Here is a 16,935-nt window from a genome sequence, read left to right as displayed (position 1 = left end):
CCTGGGCATCAGGTAGCAGCCTATCGGCCGTGCTGGGCCGTCGGTTTGACTCTGGGGTCAAGGGCCGTCGGTTTTACTCTGCTGTCTCAGATTTCCGGCGTGGGTGATTCCTCGTCTCCTTACCCAGACAAGATCTATTCATGAATTATGTCTACACGTGAGGTCGAACTCTTGTCTTATCGCCCGGACGCGATTTATTATCCGTGGACGTTTGTAATTTTGTAAATATATGTATATCGAGTCGAATTTGAGTGCATAAATTCCGGATCGAGTAGATATGGATCGCGCACGACACATTAATTCGAGACGGTCCGCGTTGAAGGCTCAGCTAACGAGCCTTGAAAGACTAAGTCGAGGGAGGTAACGTGAGTGAATCGAACTTGAAGAGACGCTTGCAATGCGTAACGGACCTCCTCCACGCGCACGAGGAGTTACATCATGAGTTGGAAGTAATAGAGCCGGGCGAACACACAAACGAGATCGATGATATTCAAGATCGGTACTACCCAGTCGCGAGCGCGATAGATGATAGGACTACACCGGCAACGGCTACAAACAATTTGAATATAGCCTCCACTCCCGTGGACAATAATATAAAACGTGTTAAACTTTCCGTCGCGGAACTACCCAAATTCGACGGCCCCAATCTCAAAAAATGATTGTCATTCAAAAACACCTTTCTAACGATGATTGATTCGCGCGACGATATTACTGATTTCACAGCGGTCTTTAACGCAATCTTACGCAATCCATCATCACAACTCAGGATGAGTGCAGTCGTGCGAGTAAGGACATCCCGCGGCAACGTCGTACAAGATCGAGCCTTGTTAAACACGTGTGCGACGGCACACTTCGTCACAGAAAGATTCCTTCGAACGTTGAGTCGCATTATACGCCAAACACAATAGGTGACGCTTCCGGAAAATACATCGTGCGATTACCTTTCCGACTAATGGAGAGAGATTTTGGCAACTTTCGATCTATCGCGTTACGTTGTTTTTATACATTGCAATGAAAATTCACGAAGAATTCGGAATTTGAATGAGAATACAAACGCGTGATAAACAAATACATAGAACTCGGCCACATGTCGCTAATTTCCGACAAAACGGAGGGCGGCTGTTATCTCCATCACCACGCGGTTTGTAAGATCTCGAGTGCGACGACCAAAGTGCGTGTAGTTTTCGACGCATCGGCAAAATGTAACAAGGGCATATCGTTGAATGACGCGCTGATGGTCGGCCCCACCTTCCAAGATAAACTTTTGAATACTTGATACGGTTTTGAATCCATAAGTACGTAATTACCGCCGATATCGAGAAGATGTACCGACAAATCTGGATACATCCGGACGACCGCAAATATCAGAAAATTTTCTGGTATCACGAGAATAGCATACGATCCTTTCAATTAAATACAGTAACGTTCAGTGTATCCTCGGCCCCGTTTCTCGCAATACGAACTATACAACCCCAGATAGCCAAGCGAGATTAAGCATATCAGGCAAATTAATGCACTGCATGTATGTTGTGAACTTGCTCACAATTTGCTGTCATTGTAATTTAACATGGAACGAAGTTAACATCAGGAAAGCAAATAACCTTTATGAGTTTATAAAATTATAAGTGCATGCATTGAGGAATAATAAACTTGTCACATTGACTGCAAATTATGCATGCAGGTTGACAACTGGCCGTCAGTTTGTTGAATTTTAATGTAGAATTTTACATGATGTCAGAACAACAGACAGTTTGAGGAAACACCTTGGCTTTAGTTTGATAAAATTAATAGAGAATAAGTGACAGCAAAATAACATTATCTTTATTTGGCTATCTGGGACGCCTCGCGGACAATGAAGTGGATGATTTTCCGATCGGGGCGGCGGTACTGAAACGAGATTTGTACGTCGACGATTAATAACCGAGGCGGACAACTATGAAGAGATCGTTCGAATTCGTGATGAAACTATAAACATCTTGCAAAGGGCGCCTTTAACATAAGACAGTAGGCATCAAATCATCCGCGAATCCTTCAAGGTCTAGACAAAAAGGCCGTTCAGGCAAAATTTTAACAAACAAAGATCCAATATTAAAAACATTAGGTATTTCGTGAAACGCGCAACGCGACGAACTATTGTATGTTGTAAATGCAATAAAGCCCGTGAGCCACGTCTCCAAACGATATTTTATCAGAAATCGCGAAAATCTTCGATCCGCTCGGGCTTGCTTCGCGTCGGCGGCAAGCTGCGAAATGCGGAGATTCCTCATTCGCAAAGACATTCGATTCTGCTACCCTCCCAGAATCACGTCATGGATTTAATTATAAAAGAAACTCATAACAAAAATTTTCATTCGAGTATACAGACGACACTGTATATCATTCGTCACCGATTCTGGCTGCTTGACGGAAAGAATCAGGTACGCCGAATCGTGAGACGATGCACGAGATGCATTCGATTTCGTGCAAACCCCGTAGAATATAAGATGGCAGATTTGCCAAAATGCCGATTTCAGGAGGCAGCGGCTTTCTATCATACGAGGATTGATTTCTTCGGCCCCATATTCATCATAAAAAAAAGAAAACAGCGAAATCGCGGCCGCATCAAGGTGTATGGTTGCATATTCGTGCGTATGTCGACGAAGGCATATCGAAAATTACTTATCGATGTTTCTCGCGGCACTTAAAAGATTCGTAGGACGTAGATCCATTTCCGCAGATATCTATTCAGATAATGGGACAAATTTCGTAAGCGCAAAAAATCAGCTTCGCGAGTGGTACGCGCTATACGAATCCGAGGAATTTAGATCCCGAGTTAATGACTTTGCCACAAGCAGAAAAATTGCATGGCATTTTAACCCGCCTCTCTCACCTCACTTCGGAGGTATATGGGAGGTGGCAGTCAAATTCTTCAAACACCATTTCAAAAGGATTGCAGGAGATTTGATGTTCACCTACGATGAGGAACTAAATACGTTGACCATTGAAATCGAGGCCATACTTAACTCGCGACCTTTGTGTCCGATTTTGTCAGATCCGAACGTCCACTTGCATTAACACCGGCGTATTTGTTGGTAGGATGACCTATTACGACGCTGCCAGAAAATAATTATTTTCATATTCCAGACAATCGATTATCATCTTGACGCTTAATATCGAAGGCCCGCCAAAATTTCTGGCGGAGATGACATGTGGAATATTTAAACGAACTGCAGAAACGGCAGAAATGGACCAGAACAAACGCCGGTCTGCAAAAGGACGATATCGTTATTCCAATCGACAAAAACCAATCTTGCACGCGGTGGCAGCTTGGACGAATTGTGGAGACTCATCCGGGGGACGACGGTGTGGTCAGGGTGGCGACGGTCAAAACAACTTAAAAGACATTCAAACAAAATGCGAAAACCTTTTGTCCACTCACAAGCGCAGCTCATTCATCGACGAGCGTAGATTAAAGCGTGTTATATGTTATTCTCGAGCGAAAACGCACGTCCGTAACCCATCACCTATTGTAATCCCATATATATTTTGCGTGGAAAGTTGCAAACCCATGTGGTACAGAAAATGCTTTGCGCGCGCACGCACAAACACACGGGGGGGGGGGTGCAAATATGTCCGTTTGTTACTGTGTCCGTTTATTACTGTGTCCGTTTGTTACTGTGTCCATTTAGTCTGTGTCCGTTTCACTCAACCTGCTGTGTCCGTTTTTTACTGTGCGCATCTAGGACTCACTCGTCTAATAGCACGGTGGGCAATTGCAACGTGTCCAATTGTACTGTGCACCATTGAACTTCTCCCGCAGCAATCACCTTATATATGTATTTAAACCTTGACGAGATTGTAAGACTAATTGATAACCGAAAAGCGAGTGTTCGGGAATGTAAGGCGACGGAAATAAACACGGAAGACTGGCAATAGATAGGCAGTTTCCGCCCGACTCGAATACGATACACATCGCCGAATTCTCTTGTACTTTTACTCAAAATATATTATCACATTCTCTCATAACGCCTACCTGTTTTCCACCACACTTCGTCTGCCCCTTTTTCCTTATAAAATGAAGGAGATATGTGGAGAACTGAAAGAGTTAAGAAGGTGTATGGAGATGGTGACGATGAGAAGGTTGTGTGAGAAATTAAGCAGAGAGAGAGAGGGAGAAAGAAAGGCGATGGCAGAGTGAATCAAAGATAGAGATGGGTGACAAAGAGAAAAAACAAAGGGAGAAGCAGGAGGAGGAGGTAGCAGGAGGAGGAAAGAGGAAGGAGAGGTGTCATGCGGAGGAGTAGGAAGACAGGAGGAGGCTAGGGGCGGAATTAGAGAGACAAGCGATAAGGAGGAGATACGAAAGGGGAAACAGAAGGAGAGGGAGAGAAAGAGCGAGGAGAAGAGGAAGAGAGAAGGATAAAAAGAGAAGAGGCGAAAAGTAGAAAGCAAAATGAGAAGTCGGAAAAAGCAGAGAAAAGGAAGGAGATAAAGGTGGTACGAAGGAGGAAGAAAGAGAAGAAAGGAAAACCGGCAGAGGGAGAACGGAGGAGGTATAACGCGGAGAAGCAGATAAGCAAGAGGAAAGCAGGAGTTGAAAAGTTGAAAACGGAGATAAAGACGGGTGGCAAAAGAGGAAAACGCAGGAGGAATACGGAGGAGGAAGTGGTAGAAAAAGGAAAGAAAGAGAAGTGCTGCGCAGAGGAACAGGTGAGCAGAAAGAGATTAGGGGAAGCGGAAATAGAGTCAGATGGCAGGGAAGAAACAAAAGGAGAAGCAGAGAGAGAAAAAGGAGGAACAAAAAAAAGAGAGGAAGAAGAGAAAGAGGAAAAGTGGAGAATAGAGTACAGGAGGTGAAGGAGGAAACAGAGGAAGAAGAAAGGTGAGTGGAGTGGAAAGGATAATATATAAGAGAAAAAATTAGTGAATCAAGATGTTGCGAGCGTAGTCTGTGCTCCGGGAAAATCAATAGAATCGATCGCCTCGGTCAGCTAAGTTTAGCGTAGACAGCGTCGCCAGGGAGTTGTAAACAAATGAAATGTTGTTGACAAATGTTGTTTTATTAATGTAGTTAGATAGAGATATTTTAGCCATAAAACTTTTGTATAAAACATTTTTTGATATCTCCAATACTTTTCGAGATATATTAAAAAAAGCAAAAATCTGCTCTACATCAGGAACAGTTTCATCCTTTAGATCGCTTTTTGATCGGCACTTGAAAATTTTTTAATTTATTTGTTTACCTAATTACATGTTTTTTTTTCGTGAATGGGAAAAATGCATTGTGTATCTCCCATGGGGGTATATGGGATACATTAAAAAACTCACCGCTTGGACAAAAACACGAAAGGACAACATACTGTCACTGGAAACAACTAGGACTATTTCGGGGACCTAATGACATGTGTGTTTTATCTAAAGTTATATAAAAAAAAACATTTTTATTTAATCACGTTAATAAAATTTACAAGAAATAAACTTCTTTTTGGTATTTCCCATATAAAAGAATTTTTTTGATGACACATGGAAAAATTTTCAGATACCGTCGATTCCAGATAGGAGTATGATTTCCATTCCTAAAATGTGTAATTATTTTTTTGAGGAATACCATAATTGTAAACACTACGATATATAAGAATTGTTCGTAAGTAACAAATTTCTTATTTAGATAATTATAATGTTTATTAGTAGCGTTTGTAATAATTTAAATGTTTTTTTATACATTATAGACAAACTCTATGTATAAATCGTAATGAAAGGACGGATGGAAATAATTTTTCCAAAATATTATGCAATATATTCAAAGTCCTCCCCGAGCATGCTGAAAATATCACCATCGCGAACATTTTAGGGATGGAAATCATACTCCTATCAGGAATCGACGATGTTTGAAAATTTTTCCATGTGTCACCCAAAAAATTCCTTTATATGGGAAATACCAAAAAAAAGTTTATTTCTTGTAAATTTTATTAACGTGATTAAATAAAAATGTTTTTTTTTATAACTTTAGATAAAACACACATGTAATTAGGTCCCCAAAATAGTCCTACAGCGTTTTGGATTTGCTAACTCGACTCGACTCCGAGTCAATGGTTTGTTCTTTTCCATTGCAAAAAAAGTGATTAACTGTGCAAGAAATGAAGATAAAAGGAACAGACCATTGACCCGGAGTCGGGTTGAGTCAACAAATCGAAAACGCTACTAGTTGTTTCCGGTGACAGTATGTTGTTTCTTCGTGTTTTTGTCCAAGCGGTGGGTTTCTTAATGTATCCCATATACTCCCATGGACCGACCATGGGAGATATACAATGTATTTTTCCCATTCACAAAAAAACATGTAATTAGGTAAACAGATAAATTTATAAATTTTCAAGTGCCGATCAAAAGCGACCTAAAGAATGAAACTGCTCCTGATGTAGAGCAGATTTTTACTTTTTTCAATATATCTCGAAAAGTATTGAATATCAAAAAATATTTTATACAAAAGTTTTATGACAAAAATATCTCTATCTAACTACATTAATAAAATTGTGAAAAAAATTATTTTTTTCAAAAATTAAAAAAATTTTTTAAACAATTTTTTTTTAAATTTTATTACTGTAGTTAAATAGAAGTACTTTTATTGTAAAACTTTTGTATAAAACAGTTTTTTATATTTTGTTTAGTTTACGAGATATATCGAAAAAACGCAAAAATGTCTCAACCTTTGAATGATGGTTTTGACCCTTTAAACCGTTTTTGGGCCACTACTAAAAATTTATAAATTCATGTATTTACCCCCCCTACATTTATGCCAAGTTTCATTAAAATCTGAATTTTCGAGTTCGCGAGGTTCCCTTGTGAGAACTAACCCAGGCGACGCTTAAACGGCGTGATGTGCTCATCACGTCTAAGGTTGAAGACAAATCTAATACAGTGATTGACCAACCTCTGTAATTTAATATCAAGTTCATGCCATGATATACAAGGCAACAGTAATCGATGTGAGGCAAGATCCGAGTGGTTATGAGTTCTAAGCTTAGTGGAGAGAGCGTTCTTGTTGAATTTAAGCTTATATAGGGCGTGATGAACGGGTTGCGAGACATGCAGAATGTGCTTTATCCAAGATAGGTTAGCCGTAAAGATAACACCTAAATTCCTTGCCTTGCTTACAAAAGATAGGGGTATGTGGTCAACAGTCACTGGAAGAAGTAGTGAAGTATTAATGTTATTAATGTGAAATTGACTATGTTGTGGCCCTTTGGTGGATAGGTCACATTTGGAATCGTCCGTCGATACTCCTCGGGTCAGGTTTCTTGAGAGATTGTAGCCGATTGTCGTATAACAATGTGTATATATTTTCTTTCTTGATTACACCGAGTTACACTGACTTAATTCGTTAATACCCGTGACAAATATAAAAGAATGAGCGACATACGTTCGTCGCTGTATAATGTGTAGCAAAGCCCGCTCGTTGTCTGTACCTCGGTGTTTATATACACCGATTTTTGGTGTATAACCGGGGAGGGTACTTCCCGGTCACTGGCCTTTGGTCAATGTTCTTGCTTAGCCAGCAATTGCTAGCTATGCAGATTCCACCCCAAAATCAGGAGATTTTGGGTGTTGTTTATTAAGCAATCGGGTGCATTGCCCGGTGCGACGCCCGGTATGTAGGCCGGGCAATGTCCGCGCGCGAGGTGTCATTTGACACCTTATATCGCTTGCGACATTTCTTGTGTGAGTGCATCACACTCACAACAACTACCAAATATGATAACCTTAGACTTGGCAAGATTCAGTGTCAGACCATTCGCCACAGCATAGTCATAAATGGCTCTCACGTCGCTGGTGATCAATTCAAGACAACGAAGTATGTCTGACGGGAGACAAGAGCGATAAATCTGGAGATCATCCGCAAAAAGCATGTAACTGGAGAACGATAAGAGCATTTTCTTATTAATATCTTGGATGAAAAGGGAAAATAAAAGTGGACCGAGAACAGAACCTTGAGAGACTCCCAAAGTAATAGGAAGCCACTTGGAGCGATTACCAACGTCGTCAGCCACAGCCTGAAAGCGACTAGTTAAATACCAATAGAGCCAAGAGACCACGGAGGCAGAGAACCCAAGCTCCTTTAATTTAGCAAGCAAACACATATGAGGAACGGTGTCAAATGTCTTACTAAAGTCAAAGAGCACCATAACTGTGACAGGCCTCTATTGATCACGGTCTTAATGTCATCACACACACGTAAAAGAGCGAATTGGATGTTATGCCCAGTACGATAAGCAGACTGTCTGGGATCAAAGAGGTTGTGCTCAATTAGATAGTCAATGATTTGATCAGCAACGACCCTTTCGAGAATTTTGAACAATTCAGGCAGTTTGGCAATCGGACGTGTATCGGACGAGGATGAGGGAATACGTGTCTTGGATAATGGGCGTATCTTGGATAAGCGCTCTCTTCCACTCAGTAGGGAATGTAAATAGCTCCAACGAACGATTAAAGAGGGTAGTAATCCAGAATGAAATAATTGGCCATGCAATGCGAAGGACATAAAGAGAAATTCTATCTGAATCCGCTGCATATGAGTGCAGAGGCTTAGAAGTAAGAAGCTTGTGAATCGTGTTAGATTGAACCGGAGAAAATACAAACTCTTGACGACAAGGGAAGTGTAGTACTCAGAAAGAGTAGAGATGGTCGAAATAAAATCAGTATAACTTAGTGGCAAGGCAGTGGAAACAGAAGCATAATAGAAGTTTAGTTCATTCGCGGTGAAAAAGTGGAGAAGAGAGACAAAAGAAGATTTAATAATTCTTAGACAATCAAGTTCTCTCCATAATTTACTCGACTCGGTAATGTTATTAAGCGTGTCAAGAAGGAATTACACTTTGCACGTTTTAAATCTAAATTGAGCTGATTTCTGTAGCGTCTATAACATAAGTAACCAAGCAGGCTATTAGATCTCCTTGCTTGTTTGTAAAGCGAGTTAGGATGCTGTCCCATGGCAGCCGGAATCCGGAATCTTGGAAAAGTAATGGAGAGAGGGCTAGCCAATCAAAAGCTTATTGTTCCGAGTTTTTGATGCCCTCGTTCCCCATGGAGTATGTTTTACGGAATTCGGAAGGGTATTCTAATCTCAAAATTGTTTTTAATTAAAAAAAATTTCTTTATTATCATAAAATATAATATAATATATATAAATTTTACTTTTTTACTAATTCTTTTATTACGATAAATATTTTTTTTGCTCTAAAATAAAAATAAATTTTCCGACTTTTGAAAATTCCGAAAATATTGGTACATGGGGAACCCAGTCATAAAAATTCCGGACTAACAATAAGTCGGCAATTTTTGAACCTGTGATACAAAATATGATATATTATTGATAATTATTTATATAAAATTATATATATATATATATATATATATATATATAATTGTATATTTCTATTTTATTTTCTAGCTACATTATGAAATGAAAAAAAATAAGGATAATTTTAACTGAAGAAATTATTAAATGGAAATAAATTCCACAATCATCAATAATTACAGTTGTTCAAGACCCTGCGTGAATCTCCCAACATTAAGAGATTCACGCAAAACGATGCTCGGAGGGCAACGGGAATTCGGCGGCACACATCGTGAGCCTGGCGAATATTTATTGTTTATCCGCTTGATCCCGTTGTTTTCTCCACGCTAAGAACAGGTTCACGCTGTGTGCACTACACGGTCACCCGTTGCCGAGCTGCGCATAGCGCGTTGACTCTTGTAGCGCCGCTTTCGGGATGCGCTCGAGAGCCAATCGCGAGTAAAGGCGCGAAAGCGCGCATGGCAAAGGCGCTCCAGAGCGCGAAAAAGAGCTCCTCCTTTTGCCCCTTCGGTCGTCGCGATGTTTTTGGAGAGTTCGTCACTCTCTTGAGAGAACTCCGCCGATTTAGTAAAGGTCAACGGCAGTATCCTTTCCGGAGTCAAGTCCGAAAACGTCTCGCGAACCTTACCCGCTCCGCGCGCGAGTGATAATCTTCGCGATTAACGTGCCTACAATTAAGAACTCGACATCAAATGTAAATAGATTCAGTTTTTGTGTGACATTAAAATACATTGGATGAAACTAATTATAATTGATATATATTGACTCAACCGCTTTCCTCCTCCTTGGCGCTGTCGCGAACATTGCTGGTCCTTCGAGCCGGATTCCGAGTGAACGCGTTCGTGAGAGTGCCTCTGCCGTGTCGTCTGTGTTCAGCATCTAAAAAAAGAGGACAAAATAAATCATTAGCAAGGAACTGCTTGCCCTGCTGACCACCCAAAGCGACCTCCACGGTCGCATGGCCAGAACGATTTCCAATTTGAAGAAGATGGGCACGGACAACATCACGCTCCACGCGGTTGAGACCCGAATGTCGCTCCTCGACAAACTGTGGGAAAAATTCGAGAGTCACCATGATCTGATTCAAGCGGCCTACGGGGACAAATTTGATGAGAGTGAGTATAACACTACCCAATTCTTCGACTCCGCGGAGAACACGTACGTGTCGCAACGCAGCATACTCAACGACTATGCGAAAAGATTCCAAGGTCCTCCAGCCCAGGCACCCACACCAAACGAGTCGCGCGTCGACCCTTCCACTAAAACGTCTTTGCCGCGCTTAAAAATTCGGTCGTTCTCGGGCTCGTATGAAGATTGGCCATCATTCCGCGACCTTTTTTTGTCAATGGTGGGCGACAACCCGTCGCTGTCCGACGTCGAAAAACTTCATCACCTCAAATGTAGCGTGGAAGGGGCCGCTGAGAGATTAATACGCTCGCTTCCTGTAACTAGAGACAATTATGCGCGCGTGTGGACTCTGCTATCGACGCACTATGAGAACAAGAGAGAGCTGGCACGCTCAAACTTCGCGTCGTTCACCTCAGTTGCAAAAATGAAAGCAGGTACTGCCGATGAACTTATCCGCATTTACAATGCCGCCACCAGTGCGGTAAACGCTCAGGAGAGCATCGGTCGACCCATCGGCTCCCATGGACTCGACCTGTTCAACTACCTCGTCACAGAGTTGTTGGATTCCACGACTCGACTCGAGTGGGAGACGCGCTCCGAGAAGTCCGTCGATCCGTCTGATTTCGAAAGCCTGATGAGCTTCATTTCCAAGCGAATCCTCTTGCTTAATCCCGCTCGACCGAAATCTGCACGCGTGGGGACGGCGATCGTAGGGCGATTCTCCTCGCGACCGCGCGAGTCGACGTCACCGATCACCGTGGCGACCCGCACACCGTGCGCGCTCTGATTGATCAAGGATCCGAGGTCTCCCTAATCTCCGAGTCCTTGGTGCAACGATTGCACCTGCCAAGATCGCGCTCGTCCGTGTGCATTTTTGGAATCGGTGGTTCAAGGTCCGGAGCCTGTCGCGGAAGGATCAAACTCACCCTGACATCCAAAGTCAGTAGCGAGAGGATTACCGTCGTCGCATTTATTTTGCCGCGCCTCTCCATCTATCAGCAGTACAACGTAAGGTCGATTGGCCGCATCTCCGCGAACTCCAGCTAGCGGATCCGGACTTCCTGGCCAACGACGCAATCGAGCTGCTTCTCGGAGCGGAAGTGTGCTCAATTATACTCCGGGAGGGCCTTCGCAGGGGGGATGCAGCGTCTCCCATCGCGCAATGCACCCTACTCGGATGGATTCTCTCCGGAGGCTGCGAAGGAAGTCGGTTGGCGTCCAATCGCTCATCCCTTCAGTGCACGGTTGATCGCGACCTGTTCGAGCTCGTTCAACAGTTCTGGGCCCAGGAGAGGGAATCGGCTCCTCACTCCCGACGAGCAATTGTGCGAGAGCGTGTTCGTGCAGTCTCACAAGCGCACTTCCGTCGGGCGCTACATAGTGTGGTTGCTGTTCTCTTCCCTTCCTATCTCTGTTGGTGAGACCCGTAGGCCTGCTGAGCGACTGCTGGCCTCCATGGAACGTCGATGCGACGCTGACGCCCAGTTCGGGAGCCTGTATCGGACCTTCCTGAAAGAATACGAGAAGCTACAGCACATGGAACCGGCAACCGAACACGCTGACGCAACCAAGCAGAACTTATGCTACTTACCTCACCATGGCGTGCTTCGGGACACAAGCGCCTCCACCAAGCCTCGAGTCGTCTTCAATGGGTCTCAACGCACTAAGTCTGGTGAGTCTCTCAACTCGCACTTGCTTGTCGGGGCCAACCTGCTTCCGCCCCTCGCTGACGTACTGTTGCGTTGGCGATGGCATCGCTACGTCATGGCAACGGACATCGAGAAGATGTATCGCCAGATCCTTGTGGCACCCGAGGACAGAGATTTTCAGCGCATTCTATGGAGGCACTCACCAAGTGATTCGATCCGCGAGTACCGCCTTAATACTGTTACTTACGGCCTCGCGTGCGCTCCGTTTCTTGCTATCCGCACTCTCCGCCAGCTCGCCGACGACGAGGAAACGCGATTTCCACGCGGCGCCGCCGTGCTGCGCCGCGATTGCTATGTCGACGACATAGTGACCGGGGCCCACTCCAAGCAAGACGCAGTAGTGGTGCAGAAAGAGCTGCGCCAGCTGTGCACGGCGGGCGGGTTTCCCTTGCGGAAGTGGAGCAGCAACTGCCCGGACATATTAGTCGGAATTCCTTCAGATCACTGCCTCTTAGCCGATTCAGTCTCCTGGAAGCACGAGGGTCATGCAACTCTGGGGCTGCATTGGTATCCAGCCGAGGACGCGTTCTCGTTCTCAATCAAGCAGCGTTCCATCTCCAACTACACCAAGAGCAGTGTGCTCGCTGAGACCGCCCGGTTGTTCGATCCTCTTGGGTGGCTGGCTCCCGTCGTCATTCAGGCCAAGATTCTGATCCAGTCTACCTGGTTGCAGAACCTTGAATGGAATGCTCCTCTTCACCCGGGAGATGTTCAGCAATGGCAGCAATTCTTCCAAGAGTTGCCGCAGCTCGCCTCCATCCGAGTCGGTCGCTGGGTGAGTGGCGGTGACGAAAACTCAGAATTTGAACTGCATGGCTTCGCCGATGCGTCGGAGCGAGGCTATGCAGCCGTCGCTTACCTCCGTGTGGCTCAGACTGACGGAGTTCGCCTGCATTTGCTGGCGGCCAAGACGAAGGTCGCCCCGATAAAACCTATCTCCTTGCCGCGACTGGAGCTCTGTGCGGCCTCATTACTGTCTGATTTAATTATCCACGTTCGCAACACGTTGAGTTTGTTTACAGCTCCTGTTATCTTGTGGTCTGACTCCAAGGTCACATTTGATTGGATACGAGGCCACGCTTCTCGGTGGAAAACTTACGTGGCCAACCGGGTTTCACGCATCCAGGAGTTCCTTTCAGAAGCCTCCTGGCGCCACGTTCCAGGCAGAAACAATCCAGCTGACTGCGCATTCCGAGGAATCTCGCCTAGTGAACTCTTCAAACACCCACTCTGGTGGACCGGCCCTTGCTGGTTCAGCAAGGACAGAACGGAGTGACCATCATCCTCTTGGGAGCCCGCTACCGCCGAGATCATCGAGTGCCGAGCCTCATTGCACGTCGCCCGCATCGAGGAAGTCGCCGAACCCGACGCCTTGACTAGTGTCTCCGCGTTTCACAGGCTTCTTCGCGTCACCGCGTGGTGTCTTCGCTGGCGGCGACCTTGGGACGGAGCGGCGGTGCCGGATCGTTCCGAATCCAGGCTTGAACCGGACGAGCTCAACTGAGCGCTTCACAGGTGGCTCCGACTTGTCCAAGAACTGCACTATCCCGCTGAAGTCGCAGCCGCCAAAATCAATCAAGCACTCCCTAGTCGAAGTCGGTTGACGGCTTTGAACCCGTTCCTGGATGGCAACGGAATTCTCTGAGTTCGAGGTCGACTCCGGCACGCACCGCTTTCCCACGACGAACGACACCCCATGATCGTCCCGCCGCGATCGCACTTCACTCGCCTCCTTGTGGAGTCACACCATCGCCGCACTCTCCATGGCGGAGTGCAACTGACGCTCGCTAGCCTTCACGACAGATTCTGGCTCCCTCAGGGACGCGCTGTGGTCAAGTGAGTGCTGCATCGATGCGTCGTGTGCGCTCGGTGGCGAGCCACCCCTCTGCAGCCACCCATGGGCGATCTTCCGCGAGGCAGAGTCAATCCAGCGCGGCCTTTCTTGCACACTGGAGTGGAATACGCCGGGCCCATTTCCATTCGAACCAGCAAAGGACGAGGCCAGCGAGCTCACAAAGCCTTTATCGCCATTTTTGTTTGTCTAAGCTCCAAGGCCGTGCACATTGAGGTGGTGTCAGATTACACGGCCGACGCCTTCCTGGCAGCACTTCGAAGATTTACCTCACGGCGGGGCTTGTGCACCGACCTTTACTCCGACTGTGGCACTAATTTTATTGGCGCAGACAAGCAGCTCAGGGACTTCTTTCGCGCCTCATCCTCAGCCAGCATCAACATTGCCAACGCCACTTCTAATGACAACATTCGATGGCACTTCAACCCACCGTCTGCGCCGCACTTTGGTGGCCTCTAGGAAGCTGCGATGAAATCAACCAAGCACCACATGCGGCGTGTCATCGGCGACTCGACACTCACCTACAAGGAAATGAGCACATTTCTTACGCAAGTGGAGGCGTGCTTAAACTCCAGGCCACTACAACCACTCTCCGATGACCCCAACGATGTATCTGCACTAACTCCAGGTCACTTACTGATTGGTGGTCCGCTCATCTCCATCCCGGAACCTTCACTTACCAGAGCAGTCGAATCTTCCCTGTCTCGCTGGCAGCACCTGCAAAGGATGCGTGATCACTTTTGGCAGCGGTGGTCACGCGAATACCTACACGCTCTTGCAATTCGTCCTAAGTGGCACAAGTCCGATCATACCCTGCAAATAGGATCACTGTGCCTCATCCGATCGGAGACAACTCCACCAAGCCGATGGCCTTTAGCCCGCGTCACTAGCCTCCACCCCGGTGAGGACGGCGTCATGCGAGTAGCGACCGTCAAGACAGCATCGTCAGAGCTCCTGCGGCCTCACGTCAAGCTGGTTTTGCTGCCGGTGGACAACGTCGACGCTTGGACAACCTAAATCTGTTAACCATGAAATGGCATCCTCGTAGCTTACCGTGTACGCGCCTTCGCGTTTCCGCCCTCTCCATATCACTCCTCTTTTCGTGCACATGAACCACCACCTGTCAACAGCGTCTTTCATTCATCATAACACAGACTCGTCTCAAGTACGACACTGCGCATGAATCGCATCCGCGACCTAACCCATCAATCAATCGCAGATCGATAATCGACCCGCGCCACCAGCGAGACGCCTGCCGCTCCATCTTACTTCGTCGCAGCGCGACGAGGCGGGCGGGAATGTTCAAGACCCTGCGTGAATCTCCCAACATTAAGAGATTCATGCAAAACGATGCTCGGAGGGCAACGGGAATTCGGCGGCACACATCGTGAGCCTGGCGAATATTTATTGTTTATCCGCTTAATCCCGTTGTTTTCTCCACGCTAAGAACAGGCTCACGCTGTGTGCACTACACGGTCACCCGTTGCCGAGCGCATAGCACGTTGACTCTTGTAGCGCCGCTTTCGGGATGCGCTCGAGAGCCAATCGCGGGTAAAGGCGCGAAAGCGCGCATGGCAAAGGCGCTCCAGAGCGCGAAAAGGAGCTCCTCCTTTTGCCCCTTCGGTCGTCGCGATGTTTTTGGAGAGTTCGTCACTCTCTTGAGAGAACTCCGCCAATTTAGTAAAGGTCAACGGCAGTATCCTTTCCGGAGTCAAGTCCGAAAACGTTTCGCGAACCTTACCCGCTCCGCGCGCGAGTGATAATCTTCGCGATTAACGTGCCTACAATTAAGAACTCGACATCAAATATAAATAGATTCAGTTTTTGTGTGACATTAAAATACATTGGATGAAACTAATTATAATTGATATATATTGACTCAACCGCTTTCCTCCTCCTTGGCGCTGTCGCGAACAACAGTAGCTGCATATAAATTGCTTCTAAAAATTAAAAAGTTAACATTTTTATTATTATTATATTAATATATCGGTTATTTAATAACCTATTTTATATTTACAAAAATATCTTATTATAATTTCTTTTAATGAAATATGTATCTTACAAAACATTATAATTACAGTAAATAAAATAATCAAATTAATTTACCACTGATATGTTTTTATTCGTGGTGAAAAAGATTTTAGAAAATATTGTCAAATAAAATAAAAAGTTAACCTCGTTAACCTCGTAAATCAATCTTTGTTGTGTTTTTTGAACGCGTCTAACTGCCTACTAAGAAGAAACGCGCGAAATTTCTGATTGGCTGATGCCCTCTTTATTACTTTTCCGAGATACCGTTTTCCGAATTCCGGCTGCCATGAGACAGCACCCTTATGAATACGGAGGCGGGATTTGAGCTCTTCAGTAAGCCATTGCACAGGTGGCTTTTTTACTACAAATTCTCTAGCAGGTGCAAAGACATCCAAAGCGTCACTCAAAGTACGGGAAAACAATGTACGAGATTGCTGGACATAGATATTGTAGGAATTTATGATTTTAAATAAAATATAATGGGTCTCGGTATGAAGGAAGATTCTTTATTATTTCAAAACAACGAATTTCTTGTTGGTCCAGCTATGTTCGAGGCGCGAGGACGACTGACTTGCTTTTCGCAGTCATTCTCCTTCAATATACAAGAGTCAATAAATACAATATTTGTGTATAAGTTGAGCCAGCAGGCTTTCGTCTAACATTCTCGAGTTTACAAAAATCTGATTCCCTACAGTATCATCTGGTGAGTAGTTGATTAGGATATTAGCGCTATGTACTTTGGTGGTGAGGTGCTGCAAAAACTCCGAGTTTACAATACTTTTATAATCACGACGTCGGATACATCGATTTGCTTCTAGGTAAAAGTTAAGAGATAGTGAGAGTTAGGAGATCATGCCCCGCAATGAAAGGACATGAAGATTTTA

General features: G+C 45.2%; 2 protein-coding genes across 2 annotated transcripts; both read left to right on the top strand.

The window, feature by feature from the left end:
- Positions 1 to 12,223: 12,223 nt before the first annotated feature.
- LOC118646821 lies at positions 12,224 to 13,444 on the top strand. Its single transcript, XM_036290530.1, has one exon. The coding sequence runs from the start codon at positions 12,224 to 12,226 to the stop codon at positions 13,442 to 13,444; it is 1,221 nt and encodes a 406-aa protein (XP_036146423.1).
- Positions 13,445 to 14,479: 1,035 nt separating this feature from the next.
- LOC118646979 lies at positions 14,480 to 15,056 on the top strand. Its single transcript, XM_036291003.1, has one exon. The coding sequence runs from the start codon at positions 14,489 to 14,491 to the stop codon at positions 15,035 to 15,037; it is 549 nt and encodes a 182-aa protein (XP_036146896.1). The 5' UTR covers positions 14,480 to 14,488; the 3' UTR covers positions 15,038 to 15,056.
- The last annotated feature ends 1,879 nt before the right edge of the window (positions 15,057 to 16,935 follow it).

The sequence above is a fragment of the Monomorium pharaonis genome, chromosome 8 (assembly GCF_013373865.1).
Source record: "Monomorium pharaonis isolate MP-MQ-018 chromosome 8, ASM1337386v2, whole genome shotgun sequence".
NCBI lineage: Eukaryota > Metazoa > Arthropoda > Insecta > Hymenoptera > Formicidae > Monomorium > Monomorium pharaonis.
The sequence above is the reverse complement of the archived record's forward strand: the minus strand, read 5'-3'. Positions and strand labels throughout refer to the sequence as shown.